At 52.2% G+C, this 13556-nt stretch overlaps 2 protein-coding genes across 23 annotated transcripts; both read left to right on the forward strand.

Annotated features, from left to right (window-relative positions):
• Positions 1 to 61: 61 nt before the first annotated feature.
• On the forward strand, positions 62 to 5581 carry Klhl17 (kelch like family member 17). 19 transcript variants are annotated; one of them, XM_034503151.2, is made up of 12 exons: positions 63 to 294; positions 853 to 1112; positions 1202 to 1323; positions 1468 to 1689; positions 2184 to 2300; positions 2527 to 2740; positions 2983 to 3127; positions 3215 to 3382; positions 3760 to 3848; positions 3934 to 4037; positions 4251 to 4432; positions 4675 to 5581. In XM_034503151.2, the coding sequence occupies exons 1-12, from the start codon at positions 194 to 196 to the stop codon at positions 4901 to 4903; spliced, it is 1953 nt and encodes a 650-aa protein (XP_034359042.1). In that variant the 5' UTR covers positions 63 to 193; the 3' UTR covers positions 4904 to 5581. The 19 variants fall into 19 exon arrangements, 15 of the variants coding, with proteins under 15 accessions (XP_076789659.1, XP_076789660.1, XP_076789661.1 ...); XM_034503152.2 differs by having other exon boundaries at positions 3964 to 4037; XR_013110265.1 differs by having other exon boundaries at positions 62 to 294; positions 1202 to 1689; positions 3760 to 3829; positions 3934 to 4024; positions 4675 to 4819.
• A 178-nt stretch (positions 5582 to 5759) lies between these two features.
• Positions 5760 to 13368, forward strand: Plekhn1 (pleckstrin homology domain containing N1). 4 transcript variants are annotated; one of them, XM_034503154.2, is made up of 16 exons: positions 5760 to 6559; positions 6652 to 6751; positions 9378 to 9524; positions 9623 to 9703; positions 9784 to 9856; positions 10010 to 10134; positions 10215 to 10328; positions 10435 to 10515; positions 11138 to 11213; positions 11357 to 11505; positions 11635 to 11775; positions 11997 to 12143; positions 12304 to 12444; positions 12603 to 12833; positions 13073 to 13121; positions 13206 to 13368. In XM_034503154.2, exons 1-16 carry the CDS (start codon positions 6477 to 6479, stop codon positions 13307 to 13309), a joined length of 1842 nt encoding a protein of 613 aa, XP_034359045.1. In that variant the 5' UTR covers positions 5760 to 6476; the 3' UTR covers positions 13310 to 13368. The 4 variants fall into 4 exon arrangements, 3 of the variants coding, with proteins under 3 accessions (XP_034359045.1, XP_034359046.1, XP_076789672.1); XM_034503155.2 differs by having other exon boundaries at positions 12606 to 12833; XR_013110269.1 differs by lacking the exon at positions 13206 to 13368 and having other exon boundaries at positions 12695 to 12833; positions 13073 to 13101.
• The last annotated feature ends 188 nt before the right edge of the window (positions 13369 to 13556 follow it).

Raw genomic sequence — 13556 nt, forward strand, 5'->3', positions numbered from 1 at the left:
GCGCTGATTCGGTTGAGGGTAGGAGCAGGTCCTGCAACCTTTTGTGAAGCAGGGCGGGCGGCGCCGAGAAACAGGGGCTGCGGAGACCGGCGAGCGCCGCCGGAGTAGACAGAGAGTGCCCAGGCAGTCTTCCTACGGCCCGAATCAGTCAAATAGCGTTGCGCTGTCTGCCGCGGGTTTGGCGGCTGAAGTTATGCAGCCCCGTGGCGAGCGGCCTGCTGGCAGGACGCAGAGTCCAGAGCACAGTAGCCCCGGGCCCGGGCCTGAGGCGCCACCGCCGCCCCAGCCGCCGGCGTGAGTAGGGTGGAGGGATGGAGGAAGGGATGGCGCCTTGCAAGAGGTGGTGCAGGGTCTCAGCCCTTTGGTTCTCCAGGCACTGTTAAACAGATCTGCAGAATGGGGCAGAAGGAGCTGCTCCCAGCTCCTGGTGTGTGGGATCTGGGGATTCAGTTCAGAGGGACAGCGTTGGCCAACTTCTCTCCAGTGCTCACAATGAGTGCTGAGGACATGGCTCTCTGGGAAATGCCTGCTTCTCCTTGGGGCACTAGAAGAGGAGCTTGGAGCCCTAGGAGAGGTAGTCAGCAGAGGAAGAGGGACAGGTGCTAGTTGAGAGTAGCCTTAAATTTATGAAAGAATCTGCTCTGGCTCCAGCAAGGTTCCTTGACAGGAGAGAGAACTTGAGCCTTGGAAAGTGGCAGTGGGTGACAGGATGGTCCTTGATGGGCTTTTGGTCCCTGAAGACTTAACTACTGGGAATAGATTGCAGCTGCCTTGGCTGTGCTGGGAGTTCTCAAAGGTGTGTGAGTGACTCTCTACAGTGTATAAACACTGACCTAGTCCTGCGGCCTGCAGCCCTGAGGCAGAGCGAGCTCGGCCCAGGCAGGCCCGTCCTGCAGCACCGATGGAAGGTTCCATGCAGCTGTTGAGCAGAGAGGGTCACAGTGTGGCACACAACTCCAAACGGCACTACCATGATGCTTTTGTGGCTATGAGTCGCATGCGGCAGCGTGGCCTTCTGTGTGACATCGTCCTGCATGTGGCAGCCAAGGAGATCCGTGCTCATAAGGTGGTTTTGGCCTCCTGTAGCCCCTACTTCCACGCCATGTTCACAAGCAAGTACCATATACAACAGTCTGGGCAGCCCTAGGGGGGATCTCTGCAGATCGCCCAGGGCAGGCTGCCTAATCCACTGTCTTCACAGATGAGATGAGTGAGAGCCGCCAGACACATGTGACACTGCATGACATTGACCCGCAAGCCTTAGACCAGCTGGTACAGTTTGCATACACAGCTGAGATTGTGGTGGGCGAGGGCAATGTTCAGGTGAGGCATGCCTTTCCCATACCCATGTTCCCTGAGATCTCCAGCCCAGATCTGTGTACCCTGGCCTCCCCATGCTTCTCCTCAATATCCAGTTACTCTGTGTTCTTCTGGTCCCCTCCTGCCTCACCCATCTTCATTCCCCAGACTCTACTCCCAGCTGCCAGCCTTCTACAGTTGAATGGTGTTCGAGATGCCTGCTGCAAGTTCCTCCTGAGCCAGCTCGACCCTTCCAACTGCCTGGGCATTCGAGGATTTGCAGACACACACTCATGCAGCGACCTGCTCAAGGCAGCACACAGGTACGTGCTGCAACACTTCGTGGACGTGGCCAAGACTGAGGAGTTCATGCTGCTGCCACTGAAGCAGGTAACCACTGAAGCAGGTAACATTGCCAGTCTGGGCCCAGCCCCCACATGCACTGCCCCAGCCCAGACCCTAGCAGCCAGTGTTCTGCAATCCTCATTTCAAGTTTCTGGTGCAAGTTTCACCCTATGATTCATTCCCTGGCCATCTCCTCCCAACCCTGTTTCCATCTTCTCATTTCACCCAATCATTTGTTTTAGATGCCTGTCTTTACCACATTCTAGGACCATAATTTCCCAGTCTCTGATTCTATGTACCCAAGACTACTCAGGACCTCGGACACCCCTCACCCCTCTACCCATTAGCACCACTACTGGAAACAAAATCTGTGAATCTTGACTCTGCTTGGTCCTTCACTCTAAGAATATTAAGTGTGCGTGTGCGTGTGTGTGTGCATGTGCATGCACATGCCCTCTGTCTGATACTCTCAGACAGGTTCAGGGGTTTCTGGGCCCTCCCCTACCCAGATGTCAGGTCTGAGGACCTCTCACCCTCAGGTGCTGGAATTGGTCTCTAGTGATAGCCTGAACGTGCCCTCAGAGGAAGATGTGTATCGTGCAGTCCTGAGCTGGGTCAAACATGATGTAGACACTCGGAGACAGCATGTACCAAGGGTGAGGACAAGTCCTGGGGCTCCCATGCTGTCTAGAAGGGAATGCAAGTGGCTACGGTGTAAGCTTACTTCTTCCAGTCCTTAGCAGTTTCCATTCAGGGACTCCTGTGGAGTAATACAGCCACCTGTCTCAAGAACCAATCATACAAGTGCTATAGGCACCTGAGTGGGTCTTAGCCCACAAGTATGCCCTAGGGTCTTGCCTTACGTGGCACCTCCTGCCCTAGCTGATGAAGTGTGTACGGCTGCCTCTGCTGAGCCGAGACTTCCTATTGGGCCACGTGGATGCTGAAAGCCTTGTGAGACATCACCCTGACTGCAAGGATCTGCTCATTGAGGCCCTTAAGTTCCACTTGCTGCCTGAGCAGAGAGGTGTTTTGGGTACTAGCCGCACAAGACCCCGTCGCTGTGAAGGTGCTGGCCCTGTTCTCTTTGCTGTTGGTATGTTGAACCCTTTCTCCTTCTTGCCCTAGGCCATCTACCCCCACTCAGAATACAAACCCAACCCGTTATACTTAAGACCTGTGTGTCTCAAAGACCTTATGGTATGTGGCCCACTAGTGTTACCCAGTCTCTATCTTTTCCCATCCCTGGAGCCTTCATGTCTTTGTACTTGGGTCACACTAGAGTCCTCTGCCCAGCCTTCTTGAGCCCCTTTATTTATATCGTTACCCATATTCCAGGTGGTGGGAGCCTGTTTGCTATCCATGGAGACTGTGAAGCATATGACACTAGAACTGACCGCTGGCATGTGGTGGCCTCCATGTCTACACGTCGGGCTCGTGTAGGAGTTGCTGCTGTTGGGAACCGACTGTATGCTGTGGGCGGGTAAGCATGGACGCTGGGCATGCAGGCTCAAAGGTTTGTCACATGCCTGCCAGGCCATCCTTGATCAGTATTGGACTCTTCTCCTAGCTATGATGGAACCTCAGACCTGGCTACGGTGGAGTCCTATGACCCTGTGACAAACACATGGCAGCCCGAGGTCTCCATGGGCACAAGGCGAAGCTGCCTAGGTGTAGCTGCCCTGCATGGGCTCCTGTATGCAGCTGGTGGCTACGATGGGGCTTCCTGCCTCAACAGGTAGTAGTTTGGGTTAGGGCCCCAATAGCCTTGCAGGGTTGGTTCAGCAGCAGCAGATGAGGCTGTCTTGACTGTGAAGTCACATCTGGCTAAGAGAATGAGGTCCTGCCTAATCCAGGATATTGGGTCCGTAAGGTTTCTTTAACCTCGGGTCACAGCATCAGCAGGGCCTTGGCACCATTCTCCCTCTGGAGGGGCCCTCCCTCCAGCCCAAGCAGCCAGTAGCCTATACCCACCCAGCACACCTTGCTATCTATTCATAGAGTCTGTGATGCCCAGTATTTCAGCCATAGCTTTGGGGAGATGTGGGGACCAATCCTGGGAAAGGATCACTTGACTGCTGTAATTGAACATCAGCATCGTTCTGGTGTCCACAGTGCTGAACGATATGACCCACTGACAGGAACATGGACATCCATTGCTGCCATGAGTACCCGGAGGCGATATGTGCGTGTGGCCACACTTGGTGGGTGACAGGACCTGTTTCCTGTGGTACCTGCTTTCCTGCCTATCCCCTTCCCACCCACCCCCAAAACTCCTACACCCTGCAGGAGCTTCGTGGGTATATTGCCTTCCCACAGATGGGAACCTGTACGCCGTGGGTGGTTATGACAGCTCATCACACCTGGCCACCGTGGAGAAGTATGAGCCCCAGGTGCATAGCGCACTCCATCACAGTGTCCTCCTCTAAAGTGCTGGGTGGAGTGGGCATAATCCCAGATTCTGGCCACCTGTGCCATCCAAGGGGTCTACTCTCTATATCCCGTCCCTGACCCTCAGATACCCAGAAAAAAGCAGATTCTATATATTGGTAGAGGTGAGGTGCCCTTGGTGGGTCTGCTTCCAGCCTGTCCTCTTGTCTCTACAGGTGAATTCATGGACACCTGTGGCTTCCATGCTGAGCCGGCGAAGCTCAGCAGGAGTAGCAGTGCTGGAGGGTGCCCTGTATGTCGCAGGGGGCAATGATGGTACAAGCTGCCTCAACTCAGTGGAGAGATATAGCACCAAGGCTGGTGCCTGGGAGAGTGTGGCACCCATGAATATCCGCAGGTGTATAAGGCCAGGGGTGGGTGGTGAGTGGTTCTGCCACTACATCTGGTTTATTCCAGGAGTGTAGCTCCAGGGGTTGTGCTCACAGCACCTCAACAGTACAGCAGGTCCTTGGGTTCTTCCTGGGCATATGGGACTCCTTTTGTCACCCTGTCCCTATGGTTCCTCCCTCTGCACCCCACTCATTTGGCCTGTCTCTTGGTTTGCCCCTTGGGCTTACTCTTGCCTATCCAACTCCCCAGGAGCACACATGACCTGGTGGCCATGGACGGCTGGCTCTACGCTGTGGGGGGCAATGATGGCAGCTCCAGCCTCAACTCCATAGAGAAGTACAACCCGAGGACCAACAAGTGGGTGGCAGCATCCTGCATGTTCACAAGACGCAGCAGTGTGGGTGTGGCAGTGCTGGAGCTGCTCAACTTCCCACCACCTTCCTCACCCACGCTGTCTGTGTCCTCTACCAGCCTCTGACACATGTCAGACTGCACAGAGGCCCCGCAGCCTCCCACATGCCTTAAACCCTATGGGGTGGCCCTGCCACCTCTGTCTCCTCTACCAAGTGTTAGGGCAGATCACGTACCCCACCAGAGATTTCCTGTTCTGTCTTGGTCTCTGTGTTCATTTGTCCTTGTTCATTTATTTGTGTGCTGTTTGTTTACTCATTTATTTATTGATTCACTATTTATTGATGGATGAGAAGTGCTGCAGCTACCAGTTCACACATTTACTCTCAATTGTTAGCTCTCCTGCATGTAGAGGACCAAGGAGCCCTCGGAGTGTTCTCTTACCTACCTCCCTTTGTGGAACAGAAGAGAATGCTGGGGGTGGACACGAGCAACACAGCTGGGCCTTGCAAACAGTAAGGGGCAGAGCAACTGTTGGAACAGGAGCAGAGACAAGGGCTTTCTAAGAAGATGCAGACCCCTGGCCAGCGCTTTGCACACAGCACTTACCTGTCTCTGCCAGGCACTGTCCCTGAAGGACACAAAGCAGACGTATTTCCTATGTCTTGTGTATACAGTGTGATGTCTTTTCTGGGTCTTCTATGAAGCTGGGCACACAACATGCACTTAGATCCTACACAGCAATATGAGCCAACTTGAACAATAAACATGTTTCTTGGGCTCCATGGGCCTGGGGCTAAATGTCCATCTCTGGCCCACTTTGTACCTTCTGCTTGTGGGCCTACAGCACATCTTTGACTCCTCTCTGGACAACAAGGTGAAGGTCTACAGGCAAGTGTGCAGCCAGACTCAAATGTTAATGTCTGGAGCTACAAAATGGCACTTCTGCTTCCAAACAGAACAGAGACTGGTATATCTGTTGATCAGCAGAGACTGGCTATCATCCTAGTCCTGAGGCTCCTATTATCTGGGCCTATGGGGTAAATGGGGAAGATAGGCCCCTACTTCACATTACTGCCTTAGAAACATGGGAGGCATGTGGCCTCTTTCTTGTATTTGATTAAGCTTTGGGAACCCTGACTTTAGTCTGGGTGAGGGTTGGCCCAGAAAGAAGAGAAGCTGGGGGAGGGTTTTGGACTCCCTTTATATGAAATTGCACTTCTTGAGCAGCTGAGAGTGAGCACACGCCCCCTACAGTCACCAATGACTCAGACAGCTGGGATTCATGTGGCAACAGGACGTGTGCACCCTGGCAGGGGAGGGGCAACTGGGAGGAAGAATCCCTGCCTCCATAGAACTACAACATCTAGGCACCTCCAGTCTGAATTCAAGTGTCAGGGTGTATATAGACCAGGCCCATGAGTCCAGGTTTATACAGAGTGCTGAGATGAGGGCTCCTGATCCAATCAGGAAATACCTACCCTACCCCAAGGCTGACTGCCTTGGGCCTAGAAAACCTGGGCTCTCACTGGAAGGTTTCCCTCAGAAGGGGCCAATCCGGGCCCAGAGAGGAGCCTCCTTCAGCCCCAGGGTAGGGGCAGGGCATCCTGTGGCTACGCCCACCAGCGGGAGGCGTTAGCAGACGGAACCAAGGACCCAGACCTGTCGACCTGCCCAGCCTAAGCTAGCAGCTGCCATCCATGGGGAACAGCCACTGCGTCCCTCAGCCCCCCAGGAGGCTACGGGCCTCCTTTTCCAGAAAGCCCTCGCTCAAGGGAAACAGGTGAGGGGTGTGGCCTGGCCACAAGGGAACAGGGTCTCCCTGGACCTACTGCCTGGACCAGGCCTTGAGCCTTCGGTTTCCCTTGTTCCCAGAGAGGACAGCGCCAGGAAGCTGGCTGGCCTGTTTGGCACCGAGGCTAGGCCTGATGGGGACACCGCGGCTAACAAGATCTTCCACTACATCCCTGGGACGGTGAGCAGAGGGGCGTGTCTGGCTGGAGCGGTATGGCACGGGGCCTGGAGTCTGAGTACAACTTTGTGCTTTCCCTGTATGATTGTGTGTGCCACAGTGTGAGTGATAATGTGGGCATCACATCTTCCAGCAACTCAGGGTGATCCCTAGCCAGCTTGGAGGGATTCAAATCCAAAGCAAGATGAGGAAGTTGACACTGCTCCTCCCTGGGGAGCTCGCTTAAAAGTCTAGGCTGAGAGTGAAACCAAGACCAGCACTGAGTCAGTGGTGAACAGGCAGAGCCTGCCCAGTCTGTTGCATATCCAAGGGGACAGTGGCCACCCTCAACCTCCACTGCCCCAACCTGGGTCTTGTTGGGCCCAAAAACTGTGTGGGAGCTTTTGGTAAATAGCATAGTACAGGTCTTAGTCCCCAAGTGTTAACTGGTCTACAGCTGTTTCTGTTATGTGGAGCCAACAGCTACCGTGTTGCCATCTAGGCAGGCATTCATCCCCATACAACAAGGAGCCAGCTGTAGACATACAGTCCTCTTGAGATCAGAAGGCTAACCATTCTGTGGGTTTAATGACTCGCTAAGGAAAAACATACCTTTCCCCTCCCCTTTTCCCAACTCTATGGCAATACTTGGGAGGAGCCTGGGCTGCAGGTCTGACAGGAACACCTCCTACTCTGCTGTTCTTGGAGAACCACACCCACCCCAGTAGGCCAGGCTCTGTTATATATGTGCAGCCTCTACCAGGGTTGGGGCAAGGCTCCTATATTTTTGGGTACTGCAGCTGACGTAAACTCCCAAAGTATACCTTTCTCACAGGATCCTGGGAAACTAGGAAAACTGTACCACAGCCTCTCCTGGTCTCTGAGGTCCCAGGGATTTCTGTAGGCAGGTGTCGCCTTCAGAAACCTTACTGCCTCAAAGAAATAAAGAGGAAAATGGGGTCTGGAGTGACCAAGGGTGGCATCCTCCCCTATGGGCACATCTCAGATCCTGACTCCCTCTAGTCAGGCCCAGAACATAATTCTAGGAAAAAGTCCCAAAGTTCCAGAGTATTTGACCCTATCAGAACACAGTAACTGGAAAGGGCAAAACATGACCCCCAGGAAGGAGGGGCCCTAGGCAGGCATGGAACCAGTTCTCCTGAGCACTGTACATGGGCCATGGACTCTAGGTAGATTCTGCACCTAAACAAGAACTAGCCTTGCCACAACTCCAAGCTGAGCCCTCAGCTGTCTGAGCACCAGGCCAGCTTCATAGCCTTTTCTATTCATGGCCTATTTTTCAGTGCCATCCTGCATCCATTTCAACACTGGGTGTAGGTACAGGAGGCCCCACCCAGAGTTAGTGAGGATGTGAGATGTTTTTGTCTGTTCACATTTCTAGGCCTGTACTGGGGGTAGTTCACCTTGATCAGTGCATAGTAGCCAATGCAGGTAGTTCTGGGCAGCTCCCAATGGCAACATAGCACCTGTCCTAAGCCTGTGGCTTACAGCATACTCTATTCCTGATCTCTAATATGATATAGAGGACTTTTCCAAGACTGTCTAAGAGTTGTTTAGATATTGGACCTACCTCTCTCCCTGCTCCCCCCCCCCCTAACATTCCAGGTCATGTTCTAGGCTATGTGGAGTCAGCAGTAAGCAAAATAGAATAAGACTTCTGTTCTCATCTTCTTCCATTCCTACATCAAAGACAGTCAAGACAAAACAAGAGAAAATAGAATAAGCCAGACTAAACCAGTACTAAGTAAAAAGCAAAGGCTGAATTTTAGGACATTCAGAAAGAAGGTAACCCTGAACAGAGCCCACAAAGGGGAGAAACGGGAAGTTAGGGCTGAGCAGAGAATAACACACGCAAAGGTGAGACCCTTATGTATCTTACATAATGGAAAAGGAAGGAGAGGACTGGGATGCAAGTTTAGTCACAGAGAACTCCCAAGGCCATTGCTAACGCTGTACCTTCTACTGTAAGGAAGTAGTCTGTACATGGTGAGCTAGATAGCCAGCATAGACTCACAAAAGCTGACTGATACCTCTTTCCAGTTCCAAGTTCACAGATACCATGAGTTACCAAACTCAACTTGGGCAATGTTGAGAATATTTACACCAAAGAAATTAGCAAATATTACAAGCTAGGACCTTGGTTTTTCTTTATTTTTCATAGAACTAGATTTAAAAAAAAAAAAAAATCTAGCTGCTACTGAAAACCTGAGAAGACTTTGAGCACTATCTCATAATATAACCTCTGAATTCTTGGACAAGTCTGAGGGTGTTGAATGACCAAAGTGAAGTTGCACAGAACAGGCAGTGATGAAGATAAGGACTGAACCCAGTATGTGCCAACTTAAGTCTATACCACAGAGCAGATAGCTCTGACTGTAGGGAGTGTTATATGTATGTATGTATGTATGTATGTATGTATGTATGTATATATGTATGTATGTGGACTATACATATTCCACTTTTCATGTGATAAGAGTTAGGTGTGTGTGGTATGCATGTATGTGTATGTTCTTGATGAATGTATTCTGTAACCATGCATGGACAGATCAGAACTATAAATAGAAGCTGTGTGTATATTGTGTGGGGATCTGGCCCCATCTGGTCCCTCTCTTGAGCCCTACTCCCTCAGGACATCCTGGGCCCGGAAAACCATCCAGAAAACCTCGAACAGCCATTCCTGAGTGTATTCAAAAAAGGGTGGCGGAGGGCACCTGTAAGGAACCTGGGCAAGGTTGTGCACTATTCCAAGGTTCAGCTGCGGTTCCAGCACAGCCAGGTAGGAGCCACAACAAGTTGGGGAATACTTGGGAACCAACATCCATGCCTGGGGCTGTGCCCCCAGCCTCTGAGACTAGTGGCTCTGCTCTCCCCTAGGACATCAGTGACTGCTATCTAGAACTGTTCCCCTCCTACCTGTACTTCCAGGCCCATGGTTCTGAAGGACTTACATTCCAGGTGAGTGGTACAGACAAAGGGAGGGAGGGAGTATGTTTCCTAGGAGTCCCTGCAGCCCCTCCTATACTATCCTGTGGCAGGGACTGCTACCACTGACGGAATTGAGCATCTGCCCGATTGATGGGTCCAGAGAGCATGCCTTCCAGATTACAGGTGTGTGGAGAGAGCTGGCCTGGCCACCACTGGACCAGGACCTCTGGACCTGGCATTGGAGGTCCACTTGCAGCCCTTGGAGAGGAAACTTTCCTGAGGGCTTCTGTGAGTTCTAAGCTTGGCCCCTAGCCCACTTGACTCTTGTGCCCCTAGGCCCACTGCCTGCCCCACTCCTTGTTCTCTGCCACAGTGAGACTGAGCTTAGCCACTGGCTCTACCACCTGGAAAAGCAAATGGCTCTCTTGGGTCTGCAACGATGCCACTCAGCGCTCCCACAGGTCAGTAGCAGGAGCCTGTGAGTCCTCCCCTCATCCATATTCTCTGGCCTGCCTTTGACCTATTCTTTCCTCCTCCTCAGGGTTCTCTGGGGGATAAACACCCCTGGACCCAGATATGGCGAGCATATGGGTGTGAATCCATGAGCAACGCAATCTGTGCCTCAAGGGTCAAGCTGCAGCATCTGCCCTCCCAGGTGAGTGGGAAAAGACTTGAGGTGCAATGAGACAAGGAAGGACACAGGCACAGGTAAGGCTGGACTCCAGGTGCCCAACTCCACTCTATCCTTTGACCCCTTACAGGAGCAGTGGGACCGACTTCTGGTACTATACCCAGCATCCCTGGTCATCTTCTCTGAGGAGCCAGAAGGCCTTAGCTTTAAGGTTGGCCCTCTCCACATATACCTGTCCAGGAAGATGCCCTTTCTGGGGTTGGGGCGGAAACTCAGAAACCTGTATTTCAGGGCCTGTTGGGACAGAGCACAGGGCTCCACCTATCTGGCCCCACTGCCCTGGTCAGTCTGGTCTCTGCTCTGGCACAGAGCAGGAGTCTCCACCCTCTAAATCCCATCTCATCCTGCAGGGACATCCTTAATCCTGGAGTAGGTGGCATGGAACAAGCTACTTCTCAGAATCCCTGGTGCATGTTCACCCTTGTCTCTGAGCACCTTCCATACATCGTGGTTGGGGGGCATGCATGCACATGTGCCTAAAGCATGACACTAGTGTACACTCACAGTCACTGAAAAACACACTAAGGGGGCTTCCCTAACAGGGCCTGGTCCCTATTAGCATCTGCCTACAACTGGCATCAGCTGGTGAAGATCTAACAGGAGGTAGAGTGGAGATGTTCCAGAACAAATAAAGCTGCCTGGCCTTTCTCTGAGTGTCATCCTCAGGGATGGGTGGGCTGAGTTTCCAGCCCAACTCTGGAGAGCAGGATGGAAGGATAGGGCCAGGAAGAGGCTGAGATGACCCAGATAAATACCAAGTCCTTACTCTACAGGGGGAGCTTCCACTAAGTGCCATCCACATCAATTTAGAAGAGAAGGAAAAGGAGATCCGCTCCTTTCTCATCGAAGGTAAGGTCCTACCTAGAATCTACCCACTGCTTGACCAGGCTTCTGGGAAGGGTATAAGTTTGGTGGATGCTTCAACTCTTTGCTCTGTGGGGTGAAAAATGTACCTGTCCTGTCAGACCTTAGTTCACATATCTGTGTGCTAGGTCGCCTCATCAACACCATCCGTGTGGTATGTGCCAGTTATGAGGATTACAGTCAATGGCTGCTGTGCCTCAAGACTGTCTCCCACAGGGATGGGGCCCACCTGCTGCCTGGCTCAGAGAGTTTCCCAGGATTACAGAGACCCACACAGGTGAGGAGTCAGTGAGGTCCCTGTAACTCAGGTTGTGGCAGTAGTACAAACTAGGGAGCAAAAAGGTAGGTCCAGGCAGGGATTGAAAAGAAGCCAGATCCAGCCACTCACCTTACCTCTGCTACTTAGGTTGTAGGTAGAGGCCAAGGTTCACTCTCTTCCAATGGACGAACCAGCTGGAAATTAGAGTGTCCGGTGTTCCCCACCAGCCAATCCCTTCCTGAGTCCTCAGTGCCAACCACTACAGGCTTCCCTGCCCATCCTGTACCTGTAAGTACCTAAAGGAATGACATGGGAGGGGGATAAAAAAAAAAAAAAACAAACAGAACTTCTATCTTCTGGGGAACCTAGATCCCATTGTCCCATATGGTGATTACTGGACCATAGTTAGGGAGGGCACATGAACTGAAAGGATCTCCATACAGCCTCTTAGAAGAGTCTATGGGAAAGACGCTCTGGAGTTCTCTCTGAGTTGTTCTTGGTTTACACAGAACCAGACCAACTCTAACTGTGTCAGCACTGGCCAAAAGAAGACAGAGCTGAGGCGCAGTGCCAGTGGCCAGTCTCCCAGGGGCAAAGCTCAAAGAAAAGTATCTGGCTCCACTGTCCCACTGCCCCTGCATCTAGACCTGACCAAGGTAAGCCTACCACATACCCTGACCACCAGCCATTTTCCATCCTAGTTCTACTTCCTTCCTTGTCTAGATGATCCTAGAACTCAGAGACCTCGTGATCTAAGGACAGAAGGTTCTCAGTATATCTAACTGAGGTAACCCATGTGTTCCCTTTTTCTTGTAGATGAGTGTACTGAACCTAGATAGTGGCCCAGAGGCTCAGGATCACTCTTTGGACATTCCACATTCCCCGCTCTATGCTGATCCCTACACACCACCAGCTACATCTCACCGCAAGATTACAGACATCCAAGGCCTGGATGAGGTCAGTGCTCTACTAGGTGGCAGGACTGGATATGCTGCAGTGAGATCAGGAGATGTCAGAAACCTGAAGACTATGAAGGGAGGATGCTTCTGGGCAAGGGATCTCTAGGCTTCACAGTGGTCCCAGACCAGGGCTTCAAGTAACCCTCATTTTCCCAGCAGTTCCTCTGTGCAATACAGACATCACCTGGACCTGAGCTATCAAGCCCATTCCCCTCAGTCTCTGTGTCTGTGCCTGTCTCTGACTCCAGCTCTGGAATCTCCAGCTCCCCTAGGCCTCTGGGCTCCCACTTGCTCTCCAAAAAAGGTGCCCTGCCATCCAGAGCTTCCCAGAGACACCGGGGTTCCATCAAGAGCAGGGGCCCACAGCCCTCAGACTTCTCTCAGCTTGTAAGTCACATTCTCCATTCTCCACTGGTGTGAAGGCCAAGAGATCAAAGGATTTTGGGCATAGGGTTCTAGGACTCCAAGGAGAAAAACAAGAGACTATGGGGCATAGAGAAACCATGGACAGAGATAGTGTGGTAGGACAGGAAGCTAGAGGGTGATGAGAAGAAAGTGGCAAGGGATTGGCAGATTGGGTGGGCTGATCTGTGCTGGCTTTAAGACTTGTATTTTGGGGCTTCCAGGTCACCCCTGCCAGAGAAGGTACACCCAGTTCCCTGCCACCTCCCCCAGGTGAGTGAGGGTCTTCTTTCCTAAGGGGAAAGGGTGCTACTTCTTAAAGGCTGATGCCTGAGTTGTCTCTGACATCCCTACTAGATGAAGAGGCTCCTATCTGGAACAAGACTTCCTCTCCCTCCCACCAGAAGTGGTCACAGCCCAGGAAGCCTGCAGTGGAGGGGGGATTCATCCAGTGGATCTGATGGCCCCCAAGTTCTTCTCAAAAACACAACCAGCCAGCACCGACCTAGATAAGAGTATGTAGTTATACCAGTCCTCTGACTTACATTAAATACACCAGGGCCTAACCCCACCAGGTTAAGGGTGTTGCTAGAGTTCTGAGGATAGAAGCACCTCTCAGCAGGCTCTAGCAACTCAGCTTTACCAGCTAGAGCAACTGAAGGGAGGTAATTCTAGGAACAAACCAGCGAGGGACATCAATAAGATTCT

This window comes from Arvicanthis niloticus, chromosome 5 (assembly GCF_011762505.2).
Source record: "Arvicanthis niloticus isolate mArvNil1 chromosome 5, mArvNil1.pat.X, whole genome shotgun sequence".
Classification (NCBI taxonomy): Eukaryota; Metazoa; Chordata; class Mammalia; order Rodentia; family Muridae; genus Arvicanthis; species Arvicanthis niloticus.